Source organism: Helianthus annuus, chromosome 15, assembly GCF_002127325.2.
Source record: "Helianthus annuus cultivar XRQ/B chromosome 15, HanXRQr2.0-SUNRISE, whole genome shotgun sequence".
In the NCBI taxonomy this organism is placed as follows: domain Eukaryota; kingdom Viridiplantae; phylum Streptophyta; class Magnoliopsida; order Asterales; family Asteraceae; genus Helianthus; species Helianthus annuus.
Genome location: NC_035447.2, coordinates 167,021,129 through 167,036,435, shown reverse-complemented (window position 1 = coordinate 167,036,435; position 15,307 = coordinate 167,021,129). Strand labels below are relative to the sequence as shown.

Here is a 15,307-nt window from a genome sequence, read left to right as displayed (position 1 = left end):
TGGCTAGATTTGCTAGACAGTGGGCATGATCTGTAGTTAGTATTGGTGTTTTAATTTTGAACTAAAACAGTTACATTAAAATAGTTATTTGATTTATTGGTTAAATGCAAGTTTAATTATTTTGTAACTGTGTTCGTTTTTGTATGTTTATATCCTTGAATAAGCGTATTCTAAAATATCCGTAGTCGATCAAGTTACATGGGAATGAATTTGAATGTAAGACTATTGTGAATTGAGATGATTGTATTCATGAGATGAATAACTCAAGAGTTTGAGAATCAAAATTCATAGATATCACTAGGGAATGATATTGGATGTAACTCGCTTCAAAACGATCTCCATGGATCTAAGTCATGAGATGTTTTGATATTGATATGTTCAATCTGTCCTTTTTCCTTAGGCACATATTAAACTACATTGATCAAGGACAATCTTTGATGTTATCTAACACTGTCCTGAAACATGGGTAGTAATCCGGGTAGCGTTGGGAGGAATCCAAGGTTAAGTGGGAGTTGTATGATGCTGATGGAATTCTGTACTTCTATGGGATTAGAAGTTTAGACATTCTGGCGCCCTCGTTAACTCAAACTGGAATAAACGCGTGGCCACGCTCGGACTAAAAGTAGTTCGTCAGACCACTTTGAATTAAAGACGAGAATAGAGAATGGTTGATCACTATATAAGAATGAATGATCCATGTCTTATGATCAACGAATGTTCTATACAGAAGGGACTTATTGATAGAATTATCAGGGCTATAGTATTTGGTTAAGTAAAGTGTTACTTAAACGCAAAGAACTAGTTGACGACTGTAAAGTGTCATGCCGTGTTAAGAGCAGTGCGATGCAGCTAGGCGTCCAACTCTGCACACGTTGGCTCGTTTAATTAAAATCGTCCAAGTGGGAGATTGTTGGATATATGTATGTCCGACCTTAATTAAAGTCAACGTAACTAACTCGGAACGATCCGAAGAGTTACACGTTGGTACACGAATCGTATACGTTCACGAGTAGGAAGATTATTATTTGTGAAATAATAATAGTTTAAACCCGAGGGACTTAATATTAATTAGATTATTATTAAGAGGATTATAATTGTATAATCTTAAAGGGCCTTAATGTAAGATTGGGTTTTATAAAAGGATGTTTAAGGTGGAAACCCTAGACACACTTTTATAAAACACAAAACCCTAGCCACCCTCCTAAGCTTGGCCGGCATCCTCTTGCCGTCGACCAAGCATCGCCGCCGCCTCCTTCTTGGCCGGTTCTACTCTCGGGTATCTTGTGCTCGGTTGTGAACTTCCTACTAGCGAGGATTCGTTGTAACCCGCGTGTTACAATTCCGGTGTAGTCGTCAAAGGTTGATTACTAAAACCCTCTATGGTTGTTTATTCCTTTTATTTGTTTATACGCGTATAACCTTGATCCTGATTGGGAATATTTATTAATCGGATTAATAAATCAAATTTATATAATCGGCTCATGGTAAATTATATAAATCGCTTCCGCTAATATTTTGATACTATGATTCCCAACAACTCTATGCCTTAAAATCTGCCCAAAAAAGCCTCACACAAGCTCTAAACGTTCAAAAAAAGTTGTTGTAGACAACGGGTCCGGGTATTACGAAAACCCGGGTCCAGGTATTACGAACAAGTTAAGGATCAAAGAGTCATTAGAAGAATCTATTGACCAAATAATTGTTCATCTGACTCAAGTCACTCAACAACACTTACCGTCGATTTAAGATTGTTTGTATACTGAAGACTTGGTAGAAGAATCTAAGAACATAGTTCTTGTATCATGCTATCTCTCAAGTACTACTCAAATGATCACAACACTTGAACTAAGAAAAATAAAATCTTCAGTCATTCCAACTTAAGACACAATACTTTATTTTGTATTTTCTATTTTATTCAAATAACAAATTAGTAATTACGGTTCAAATAATTCATCAAATAGTAGAACCGCATGTTCCGTTTTCAAAACACCGAAAAGTCTTCTTAGGGTGTCGGCAGCACTATGCGGGGATGGCTGCGGTGACCCAAGTCCTCGAGCGGGAACACCGCCGCCATCACCGCAGGGAGGTGGATCGGGGAGGGGGATCGGGGAGGGGTTACTGCATGAAGGAGGGAGGGAGATGGTGGGCCACCCTCTTTTCAACCAATCAAAACATTTTCTTTTCTTTTTTTTTTTGAATAAAAAAAACAAGTCCCCTAAGAGGGGAGTGCCGCCATCAAATTGAGGGTGTGAGGGGAGTTTAAGAGGGGAGTTGACGTGGCATAACCTGATTGGGTGTGCGTAAGAGAGGGGACTCCCCTAAGAGGGGAGTGCCCCTCTCACCCTTATTGATTAAAGCAGGGATGAGATCAGTACCGCACTAGTATTGTACTATTACCAACACTGAAAATAAGTAAAAACACAAACTGAATATTGTACCGATTATGGCAGTACAATACTAGCGGTTCAAATATATGAAAAGTATGAAACCGACTAATACCCAAACCGAAAACCATAAAAATAAATGACAGTAAGGATACCAAAACCGATGTTGGTCGGTATTCTCTAGATTAAGGCATCTAGAATAGGCTGGTTTCCAACGAGAAAGTGGATGACGTGAAATCGTAAATGAGAGAGAGAAGATGGATGTTCTTATTATAATATACCCAAAAAAAACAAGTTATTTGACATAAGAGCAGTGTTGGAAAAATCGGGTTAATCGGCGACTAGTCGACGATTAATCACTAGTTGGCCGGTCGTTGATTAATTTTCAGGTAATTGGTGAATTAATCACTGGTCGGCTGAAAAAATCATCCCTAGTCGGCCGGAAATAGGCGATTTCGCAAAATTCCATTCAGATTCCGACCAAACTGCAACCAAAACCTATAAATTCCGCCGATTAATCTTGTACACTTAAAAATGGATAGAGGAGTGGTTAAAACATGTCTACTTAAAAAAAATTACGTATAAAATTGTCTATATGTGTGTATAAAACTGAAAATCACATATAAAAATCTCAATCCGATTAATCCCGATTAATCATGACTAATCCTGATTAATCGTTAGTCGATTCCTCGCCGCCCGTCTAGCGCCTAGCGATTCTTATAACCAAAACGACGTGTTTTTATGCTGTTTTTGGAGCCGATTTGGTGGCATGTTTTTTTTTTTTTTTTTTTTTTTTTTTTTTTTTCGATTTTGGTCATCTACGGAAACAAATCCCACTATTTGTGGGTGTTGTCACCTGACTTCGATAACCCAATATATCACTTTCAAACATCAATCTAAAACACACACACACAACTCATTACATCTTACAAACAACATAAAAATCCTCAAAACAAACTCTGTACAACATTTCTTTCTGCAAACAAAAATGGGGACAAAGCTTCTTCACCCCAACATCTCACCATCCCACGTGCTTCCTTCCACACCAACAATCCCAAAACTAACCAAACTACCCACTCACAAACACTTCTTCTTCACTTCCAGATCCAGTTTCGCCATTAAAGTTTCAGACCAAACCTCCAACCTATTAAACAACCAAACCGACAACTCTCCCACAAATTACCCGACAATCACTCACCTCAAAACTAAACTCAACCAAACCCTCCAAGGTACACACACTTACATTCATCAATTTCCCCAAAAATTAAAAAAATAAAAGATTTTATAATTAGTTTTTTTTTTTTTTTTTTTTTTTTTGTGTACTATAGGATTGAATCGAGGGATTTTTGGGATCCCAAGTGAGAAGAAATCTGAAATTGAGGAAATGGTGAAGGTGTTGGAGGGTTTGAACCCGAATCCGAACCCGACTGTTGATCTTGATAAGGTGAAATGATTCAAACATTTTTATAATGTTTTTATAATGACTGTTTGTGTTGAAAGTTGAAACTTGAGATTTGAAATTGATGGGGGGTTGTTTAGTTGGGGGGATGCTGGAAGCTGATATATAGTACGATAACGATATTGGGATCGAAGAGAACGAAGTTGGGGTTGAGAGATTTCATCAGTTTGGGGGATTTCTTGCAAGTTATTGATGTTGCTAAGGTACTTTCTTCTTCTTCTTCTTGTGATCGTACATTCATTATCCTCAGCCTCTTGTTTGTGTTTCTTATCTTCTTTCTTTTTTCATTTTCTGTTTTAATTTTTTTTCTTTTTGATATTCCATATTTTTAAAGCTTTTTATTTTTTCTTTTTGGTCTAGAGATAGAAACTAGACCAGACTAGGGATGAGCTCGGTATCGTCCGGTATTGAAAATCCTCAAAAATGGGTATCGGTACCGAATATACCCGGTACGGTTAGGTACCGGTATTTGAGGGTAAAAACTGGTAAATACCATTATCGAACCGGTACCGTACCAGACCGGTACCGAAAATCTCAAAAGAATTACCATTATCGAACCGGTACCGTACCAGACTGGTACCGAAAATCTCAAAAGTCGGTACCGAAATTGTACCCGGTTCGGTAAATTCGGTACCGGTACCGGTTCAGTACCGGTACCGGGTACCATTTGCTCATCCCTAGACCAGACAGTCCGAACTCGTCGAAGATCGAGTTCTGTTGTAGGGGTGCTAAACAGGTCGTGTTCGCGGGTTCAACCCGACCCGAACCCGAAAATTTTAGACAAACCCGAACCCGAAAATCGTTTCATACATATGAACCCGAACGTGACCCGAATATTCGCAGGCTGGCCCGAACCCGACCCTTTCAACCTGATTTTATTTTTTTTCAGCAAATTAATATATTAAAATTAACATCTACTTAAAAAAAAACACAAACTAGATAATAAAATTACATTAAAATCATAAAATCTTATGTCAATTTCTATTTTTAAGTTATAAGTATAGCATAAAATACACACCAAATTTAATTTATAACATAAACATATTGTAAAAAATAAAATATTATAGAAATGAGTTAAACGGGTCAACCCGCCAACCGACCGTGTTGACCCAAACCTGACCCGTTTAGCTAAATGGGTTGGGGGGTTCAACCTGAAATTGACTCAAAACTGTATAGACTAAACCCAGACCCATGAATTTCGTGTTAGGCTCATGTCGTGTTTTCAGGTCGTGTCAGAAAATCACACCCCTAGTTCGGCTCTTTTAACTCACAAGATCTCAATCTCTATTTTTCAATCTTAAGTTCGGTTTGTGGTCTAGAGATGAAACTAGACCAGCCAGTCCGAACTCGTCTAAGATCGAGTTCGGCTATTTTAACTCACAAGATCTCAATCTCCATTTTTCGATCTTAAGTTTGGCTTGTTTGTTATTGAATAAGTAGTGTATATTAATAATTATACTTCTTATATTACGTAACGTATATTGTTTATTTATTTTGTTAGAAATTTATATGTTATAAATATTATGTAATATATTTAATATATTGAATAAAAGTTATACAAGTAATAAGCTCGTTTAGACTAGACGTCTGCTCGAGATCGACAAATGAAGCTCGGGCATCTTATTAAATGAATTTATTTTTAAATCAGAGTTCGTGCTTGACCTTTTAGTGAGTCGATCTCAAGCAGTCATGTGTGTGGCTTGACTTGTCAACCCTTAATACTCACATTCTAGATATAAATATATAATCCATTATTAAATAGAAAAAAGTACAAACATGTGGTCATGGAATTGGAATAAAAATTTTATATAAATAGAGTTTGATTTTTTTTTTTCATTAACTTTTTTTTTTTTTGTTGAAAATCACTTTTTTGCGTCAACTTTTTTATGTATAATTTAGGTGTAGATGTCGAAATTTAAGTCAATTATCTATATTAATAGAAACTCCCCATGAACAGTATTTCAATATTTTTGTTTAATATTATTTTTTTTTAGTTTTCATTATTTTATTGTTTTATTACTTTATTTGATTTTCATCATATTTATTCTTATATTACTTTTAAGATACGATCAAAGTATGTGTATCAAACAAAATACTATAAAAATGGATGCATATCGGTACCTATTTTGTTCGGTTCAGTTCGGTACGATATCGTAACGGTAGGGTGTCAGTTTATGGAAATCATTAACAATAAAATTAAATATTGGTACCGATTGATACATATGTTGTTTAATCGGTTTCAATTCGGTTTGGTACGACAACGATACAACGTTCGTTTTCAAAAAAAAAATTGCAATGTTGAAATATAATAAACAAAGAATGCAAACGATAGAAACTCCCCATGAACAGTATTTCAATATTTTTGTTTAATATTATTTTTTTAGTTTTCATTATTTTATTATTTTATTACTTTATTTGATTTTCATCATATTTATTCTTATATTACTTTTAAGATACGGTCAAAGTATGTGTATCAAACAAAATACTATAAAAATGGATGCATATCGGTACCTATTTTGTTCGGTTCAGTTCGGTACGATATCGTAATGATAGGGTGTCAGTTTATGGAAATCAATAACAATAAAATTAAATATTGGTACCGATTGATACATATGTTGTTTAATTGGTTTCAATTCGGTTTGGTACGACAGCGATACAACGTCCGTTTACAAAAAAAAAATTGCAATGTTGAAATATAATAAACAAAGAATGCAAACGAACATAACCAATATCAACTGATCAAGATCATTACTGGTATCGATATTCGCTTTTATTGTTTTTGACTGATGTTATGTTGCGTCTTTGGAATGATATTATAGCAAATGCAAGTACCGTAACGAATCGAACTAATACCGATTGATTCCCGCCGCGAAGCGCGGGGGAATCTTACTAGTTAAAATTTAAAACACTTGACTGTCCAGTGACCACCTAATTCGATATGTTTTTGAATTTGAATTAGAAAATTTTAAATATTATTTAAATTCTCCAGGATGAAACTATGAATAATATTTTAGTTTAAGCATAATAATATGAATATATTGGTAATTTAAGGAACTTAAAAATATAATATAATTGCCATAATGAAATGGTTAAATTCGTAGCTTATATATCTTGGTTTTTTTTTACTGTAATTGCCACAACATATCAGCAAGTATTTTCATAATCGGACCGGTTATCTAACCATCAGTTTACAGGTTAACTGGTCGAATATGTATCAAAAACAGGATGGCGTAATAAATGGTTTAATTTTTTCGAAAATTTGCATAACAAATTTAAAACAAAAAAAGGAATTACATTACTTTTTGTATGGGTTTGTAATGTTAATAAAATATCAAGTCTTAAACAAAAAAAAAAAAAAAAAAAAAAAATAGAGCATGAAGAAATGATACTAAAAGAAATGAAATCCGGTCCGGTTCAACCGGAGCTTCACATGTTTTGCTTTGTTTAATTTAAAAGGTAGAAATGATTTAAGATATTGAAATATTTATTAATTTTGTTGGTAAAAATGGAGGGGAAAGCAGTTAATGAAATCATGTTCAATGTGAGAGGGCTCAACTTATTGAGTGGGAAGCTTGTAATTGAGGCCTCCTTCAACATCTCTTCTAAATCAGTTAAGCCCCCATACCTTACCTTGTTTTTGTTTCTACATAACTTGTTTTTGTCTTCTTTATGTTTCCTGTCACATGTTTCGCAGAGAGTTGACATTCGATACGACACCTCAACTATCGTCCCTGATCAGGTATTCATTCCATTGTAGTGGCGGATCTAGAAGACAAGTTCAGGGGTAGCCCAAAAATATTTTTTGGACCTAGGGGTATCCTAATATTTACTCAGGGGAATCCCGGGCTACCCCTAACATATGCATACATCCACCCCTATTCCATATTTCCATTGTCTTTCCATTTTAAAGCGTGACTCTATATACATCTAATGTTTTGCATTGCGCGTAGCTCATGAACATGTTTCGTAAAAACTATGATGTTCTCCTCGGGATATTCAACCCCGACGGTTGGTTAGAGATAACGTATCCTTTATTCCTTTTTAACCTAGCTCTTAGACATTGATCTTGTTTTTTGATGAAATATTTAAACCTTGTTTTTTAACCTTGATTTGTTGGCAAATTAAAGATATGTGGATGAAACCCTAAGAATAGGGAGGGATGATAAAGGCAACATCTTCATACTTGAGAGATCGAACCAAACCGACCCATGAGCTACTTCTTGATTCTCGACATCGATGAATCTATAATTCTTTTTCTGATTTTCAGTTTTGTATCTTGTAATAAGTCTTTTTTCGATTTTCAGTTTTGTATCTTGTAATATAAAAGCCCTGACGTGTTTATGATTTTCATTTTTTCATTTTTTTTCTTCTCTTCTTTTTCCTCTCGTCCTGCCTGATTGGTGCATTGTAGAGCTATATTGTTTAAGTTTTATTGGTCTAGTTAGTTACCAAATGCAATGAATATGTGGTGGTTTAAGCGTGGTAGCATATTTGTAAAAAATAATAATAAAAAAAAAACAAAACACACACACAATGGCATAAACGCAATGGTATTTTGTTAATTAAAACAAAAAACACATTGGAGAGCATTACGTGAATACATGTAATTAATACACAAGTGTATTCATAGCAACAAGCGATCCAAATAAACTAAATCTTGCTATGATCAGGTACACTAAGCGTCTCGAGAAACAATTCAATAGTCTTACCGAAACGTTGACTTTGACTTTCGCACAGTCAACCAGATATATGCCTATGAAGAACCCGTGATTGATAAGAAAACTCAATGTCTATAAATGTATGAAATACTTGAGTCAATGAAATCTCGAGACATAAGCCCCGTTGTAAAGTAGGCTACCACTAATAGTAGTGTTGGAAATTTGGTGAATGGATATTTAATATATTTATAATTTAATGAAATTATAAATATTAATTAGAATTTTCATGTGGTAATAAAAGAGAAACTCTTGAGTCTCTAATTAAGTGAATAATTAAGTGACTAATTAAGTGAAACCTTTCACTAATCCTTAAGTATTGTACAAATAGTAGGCTATGTGCTTTCTTTTGTTACAACAAGAATATGGTATTGCTTGATACATGAAGAATACTAGAAGAAAGATGAACACTTGAAGACCAACTAGAGAGATGAGTACTCTCTACTTGTTTTCCACCACATGAGTTCAAACACTACAATTACCGGATGTAACCTTGGGCCCGTGAGCCATCTCCGGCAGTACAGACTGCTTCGGCTGTTGTACCCTGGGAGACAGACGCGTTGTCTTTAGTAGAGGCGCGAAATCTGTTTTAAGGGAAACGTGTTGAACACGTGCCTCAACCAAAATCGTCAACGTTTTAGTGTGCTCTTTGTTGCAGTCTAGGAGTATTTTTCAAGACTCAAGATGATGGATACTCGAGTCTAAGATGCTATCAAGTGCGCATGAAGGACCCACCAGAGATGCGGCTTGAATCAAGATTGGTATATATAATTATATTTTATATTCTTTTTATTTAGTTATTTCAACCGGTATTGTACTATGATATTTCCTACGAATAACGAGAGTCTCGTTATTATATATTTTGTAATTATATTTTACAAAAGGTGAACCTAATTCCTACAAACTTAAAACAGATTTCGTGAGATTGTTGGTACAATCTTAAAAACCTTATTTATAAGGATTTTGGGTTTACAAAAGGATTTATAATGGCATTAAAAAAATATTGTTAGAGGTTATGATCTTATAAATATTTTTTTTGGGAAATATGTATGTAGTATAACTTGTTGTATTTGGATTTTTTGAGATTGAGATACAATCTTAAATCCTATACCGTGGTACAAAACGAATAGTTTTGGTTCCAACGTTTGGTTTTGAAACGATTTTGGGAATCGTTAATTTTTCTAACTTTTGTGTTAGATCGGGTTTATTAGTGTAAACCATACTTTTTCTGTAAACGTTAAATTCTCTAACATGTGTGTTAGACCAGAATTATTAGTGTAAACCATACGTTTTTTGTAAACGTTAAATTCTCTTAAGTAGAGTTTTTTATGTCTTTAAATAAGAGTTTATGTTACTTGATTAGAGTTTTATGTCTCTAATTAAGTCTCTATTTAAAGTAGACTTTTCATCCACCCATGGATTGATATGAACAAATAAGTCTTATAATGATTTTTGTAATCATTTGTCTTCTAACATGTGTGTTAGAAACGTTCATGACACGCGTTAGTTTGTAAGCAATTTTTAATTGTTTAGTTTCTAACGTGTGTATTAGAAATGATTATTTATTTGAACTATATATGTGCTTTTAGCAAGTCGAATTAACATTTTGTGAAAATGTTAATATTTCTAACGTGCGCGTTAGAATTTCTTTCATTTTAACATGATTGTTAAAAATGGTTAAATTACAAATGCTTTGAAATGTTTTATGTAAACATTTTATACAAGTAATTTGTTGTAGCGTTGATTTTAATGCTTTGTATGATTTAGAAATAAAAGGTCATACATTGAAGTTGATGTTTGATTGGCTTCAACAATTAAATCACCAAAAAGTGATGGTGTAGTTGTGTGAGATTTATCACCAACTTTAATTTGTGATTTCTAAATCCATTTGAGTGAAATTTTAATTACTAATTAAACTTTTCATATGGTGAAACTCTTGGGTAGAGTTTTAATGATGACATTTGATGAGTTTTATTAGGCTATAGGGTGTGGTCATGACCCTCATGATCACCATGACCCTCTACATCAGCGCCATGTCACCTACTTCTAATCCATCATTCAAAACCATTACCCTGAGGGTGTGGTCATGACTCAAACCACTATTATCTTACTTTAATTTATTTTTGTGAAAAGGAAAGAAAATATTAAATATAGAAAGTAGGCTCATGGTTGTCATGGTTTAATCCATGGGAATCATGGTGGATGAGACAAGGGGGTGATGTAGCAATCCATTAATGGTCCTACGTGGCCATTAATGACTCAACCATGCCCCTCACACCCTATAGCCTTAGAGTTTAAGTCTATAATTGTTGAGACTCTTAATTCTTCATATGGTGAAACTCTTGAGTAGAGTTTTAATGCTTACATTTGATGAGTTTTATTAGAGTTTAAGTCTATAATTATTGAGACTCTTAACTCTTCATATGGTGAAATTCTTGAGTAGAGTTTTAATGATGACATTTGATGAGTTTTATTAGAATTTAAGTCTATAATTATTGAGACTCTTAACTTTTCATATGGTAAAACTCTTGAGTAGAGTTTTATTGATGGCATTTGATGAGTTTTAATGATGACATTAATGCTTTAATTTGGTCATGTTTTAGATATATAAAATGACTTAAATTTTCTAACACGTGTGTTAGAAAATGTGCATCTCCAATACGAGGTTAGAGGTTGTTCATAATGAACAGAAATGTTTTATGTAAACATTTAATTGCCTCTGTGTGCATTAAAAATGATGAGAAATGGTTTATTTTATAAACTATATCTTTGGAAAACGTTTTATGTAAACGTTCGATTCTATAATGTGCTTGTTATAACATTTTTTCTAACATGCGTGTTAGAAAATGTTTAGTACATGTGTAGTAAGACTAAACAATAAAAAACCATTTGATATTTTGGGTTTGATCTATGTTTTCATAACCCTAATTGATATTATTAATATTGTATATTGCAAAACTAAGAAACTGTTTTGAATTATTTTTAAAACAAAGTTTTGCATAACATTAATAATTCAAATGGTTCGCTACTCTTACTAAAAGTAGCATATGGTGAACAAAGTAACAGCCTGGTGGATGTTATTTGGTGAAAAACAACTTGGTGTTGTTTTGAGCATAATTGTCCAAGTTTAAAGTTTCAAGATGAAATGGGGAACTTGTACTTACAAGTGCATGGAGTCTTATTGAGGGAGTACCTCAAGACATGCCATGGGACAATATTGTTGAGAAGATTCCGGTCAGATTATAAAGTGTTGAAGATAAAAGCACTTTGCTATTTGATGTCTACATATTGTCTATGCTTCCATTTAAATTTCAAAAGTGATTGGCACTTATGATTTAGTTTCCAATGTATTTTATTGTTTGTGTTCAATATCTTCGGATAACACATTCAATTTTTTACAAAGAAATAAATCACTAATGGTTGTGACGTATAAATTATTTTTGTGGAAAATAATTATAACGTCGGTTATACATTGTTTAAAAGAATATGGTTTTAAACGGATAGTACATGAAAATACTTGGACATAAACAACTTGAGAGTTGTTACATTGACTAAGAGTCAAAGATGAAACATCAAATGTATAACCACATCATGAATGACTAATGAAAGAACGTAGTGAGTGTATTGAGATGAAATACACTAACGACATTCATGTCGCATACTTCATTAGAAGTCATTGAAAAATTCATAAGTGTGAATTCTAACATATGAAAGTAAAAGTACTATATGTTATTATATACCTTTAATAAATCTTGCGAGATTTATAAGTAGATGCGTCTACCACTTGATTATTGTTAGATCTATATGGAGATTTTACCTTCATTTGGGAGAGCATCCTAAATATACATATCTCCTAATGAATAACAATAGATGTGTGCAAATCACTTATGGCAAAATTATGAATGCCATGTTGTTGTATGTCGATCTAGTTGACTCTATCTCACACATAATAGTGATTGTAGACGAGAAACATTCATCTTGTTGGTGATGAATTTGTTCACCAAGTGACTTGGATGAAGACTTATGTTTAAGTACTTATGAGTCAATGGTAGATTTTTAGAGATCAAAGGTAAACAAGTTATGTTCCTTAAATGAATGATGAAATTTGTGAGACCTTCCTAAATATTGATGTTTTAGGATTATGATTAAGTCTCATTATTTTGTCTTAACAAGGGATGAATGTTGCAAGGTGATATTATGATATCCTTATGGCTGTGAAGAATCAGAATGATGCATCTTCTGTTCACATGCTAAAGTATTGTAGTCTAAAGCATGCTAGACTAGTACTTGGTTAATTTTGGGTCTTGAAGGAGACTAATTAACTCTAAACATTCAAATGTGTATGAACACAAAAAGAATTTGTGTACAGACAAAATTAAGGGAGAATTTTTCATTCATTATAAGGAAAAGACATGTAACTTTTGAAGAGTTTGTTCGAAAAGCTAATGAGGAGAACTCATTGTCTAAGCTTATTCTAGATGTTAAATTAGAATTATTCTAAGTTGGTGACAAACTTATGACAATGGCATGTGTTGCTTTGGTCAACTCGGAATGCAATATGAGTCGAATTCACACAACGAGGTTGATCTTGTTCAATCATATGTGTATAAGTGTCATCATAAGTGAAGTTATGGAAATGTTGATCAAATGGCAAGAAATGTAGGGGAGGATCCATTTAGAAACAACCCTATATGGGTATGTAGAAATGGTTTTCATTATCCCATCTGGATGATATCCTATAACACTTAAATGTGGGGTGTCTTGCATTTGTATCATAGAAGTTTGGAAATAAGGATTTTGTAATCCAGTCTAACATTGCAAACAGACGACTATGTGGAGGACACAAAGGTCGCAATGTATAATGGAGATGTGTTTGCCTTAATTGATAAGCGTATCTTACAAAGACATATATTATAACCAGATTCAGATGGCCACTGAGGTTATAATCTTAGAAGTTGACAATAGGCAAAATTAACTTACGAGTTAAGAACACATCATGACAACTGATCTCAAATACGCAAAGTTATTTGTTAATGTTATGGATCCAACTACCTGAGGGTTTATTAGAGATCAAGTTGTGGAATGAGACTGAAGCTCATGGAAAAAGGGTATGTGAAGGACACCTAACTTAGTTGACTGGAGATCCCAAGATCTAAGTTCAATAGGACAACTAACTCATATGCCTAAAGGTGGTCACTGTGGGGGCATAAATGATATGCATAAGCTAGTATATATGGTTATACATACCCCCAAAGTATAAAAGGGTGTTTAAATACGTCCTAGTCTATTCCTATGATATTTAGTGACAAAGAGTGAGGCTAAGCATAATATGTGGTAAATGATTTCGCTAAATCACGATAACCACAATGCTTTTAATGATCTAAGGAGAATCACCTATGTTAGAGAGAAGTGGGGTCGCTTCGAATGGAAAAGGGGGCACTATTCCTAGAGCTCTCGCAGAACCAGGAAAGTATTCCACGACCATTATTGGACACGACTATGAGGAGATGATCCGGCCAGGGAGAGTCTTGTGTGAAGTGTATTATAGTCTACACAAACGGCAGACGAGTTCAAAGACATCGAGATCTACTCAGAGCTAGTGGGCTAAGTGCATTTCATGAGCGAAGGTTCAAAGGGTAACACCTACCTATCGTATGCAAAACTCAACTGTCGAGGTTACATTGGAAATTTTAAGTGTTTTGAACGATCTCCATTCATGTGGGGGATTGTTGGAAATTTGGTGAATGGATATTTAATATATTTATAATTTAATGAAATTATAAATATTAATTAGAATCTTCATGTGGTAAATAAAAGAGAAACTCTTGAGTCTCTAATTAAGTGAATAATTAAGTGACTAATTAAGTGAAACCTTTCACTAATCCTTAAGTATTGTACAAATAGTAGGCTATGTGCTTTCTTTTGTTACAACAAGAATATGGTATTGCTTGATACATGAAGAATACTAGAAGGAAGATGAACACTTGAAGACCAACTAGAGAGATGAGTACTCTCTACTTGTTTTCCACCACATAAGTTCAAACACTACAATTACCGGATGTAACCTTGGGCCCGTGAGCCATCTCCGGCAGTACGGACTGCTTCGGCTGTTGTACCCTGGGAGACAGACGCGTTGTCTTTAGTAGAGGCGCGAAATCTGTTTTAAGGGAAGCGTGTTGAACACGTGCCTCAACCAAAATCGTCAACGTTTTAGTGTGCTCTTTGTTGCAGTCTAGGAGTATTTTTCAAGACTCAAGATGATGGATACTCGAGTCTAGGATGCTATCAAGTGCGCATGAAGGACCCACCAGAGATGCGGCTTGAATCAAGATTGGTATATATAATTATATTTTATATTCTTTTTATTTAGTTATTGAAACCGGTATTGTACTATGATATTTCCTATGAATAACGAGAGTCTCGTTATTATATATTTTGTAATTATATTTTACAAAAGGTGAACCTAATTCCTACAACTAGAAATCCAACAAAAGGAGACCCGTTGTAATGTAGGCTACCACTAACTAAAATAAATCCAACAAAAGGAGCCGAGCATCAAACTCAAACTCCATCGTCAACAGTTCATGAAGATTTTCTTAAACTTGGTCACCAAGACAGAGCTCTTAAATATATGAGAACCGGAGATATCAATTCTCATATATTTAGGAGCTTCAATACTAGTATCACTAAGTTTAAGAATATCCATGAACTGTAACACGATGGAGGTTGTTTTTGATCTCCGACTCGTT

The 15,307-nt window shown here is 34.1% G+C and overlaps 1 protein-coding gene across 2 annotated transcripts; it reads left to right on the top strand.

The window, feature by feature from the left end:
* The first annotated feature begins 3,231 nt into the window (after positions 1-3,231).
* Positions 3,232-8,320, top strand: LOC110912494 (fibrillin-5, chloroplastic). 2 transcript variants are annotated; one of them, XM_022157232.2, is made up of 7 exons: positions 3,235-3,613; positions 3,713-3,828; positions 3,924-4,046; positions 7,355-7,453; positions 7,538-7,582; positions 7,794-7,867; positions 7,971-8,320. In XM_022157232.2, the coding sequence occupies exons 1-7, from the start codon at positions 3,373-3,375 to the stop codon at positions 8,053-8,055; spliced, it is 783 nt and encodes a 260-aa protein (XP_022012924.1). In that variant the 5' UTR covers positions 3,235-3,372; the 3' UTR covers positions 8,056-8,320. The 2 variants fall into 2 exon arrangements, with proteins under 2 accessions (XP_022012923.1, XP_022012924.1); XM_022157231.2 differs by having other exon boundaries at positions 3,232-3,613; positions 7,355-7,582; positions 7,971-8,210.
* Positions 8,321-15,307: the final 6,987 nt, after the last annotated feature.

Coding starts and splice junctions, on each gene's coding strand:
- LOC110912494 (XM_022157231.2), top strand. CDS start 3,373: ATGGGGACAAAGCTTCTTCACCCCAACATCTCACCATCCCACGTGCTT. Junction 4,047..7,354: donor AAGTTATTGATGTTGCTAAG/GTACTTTCTTCT, acceptor GTAAAAATGGAG/GGGAAAGCAGTTAATGAAAT. Junction 7,583..7,793: donor CAACTATCGTCCCTGATCAG/GTATTCATTCCA, acceptor CATTGCGCGTAG/CTCATGAACATGTTTCGTAA.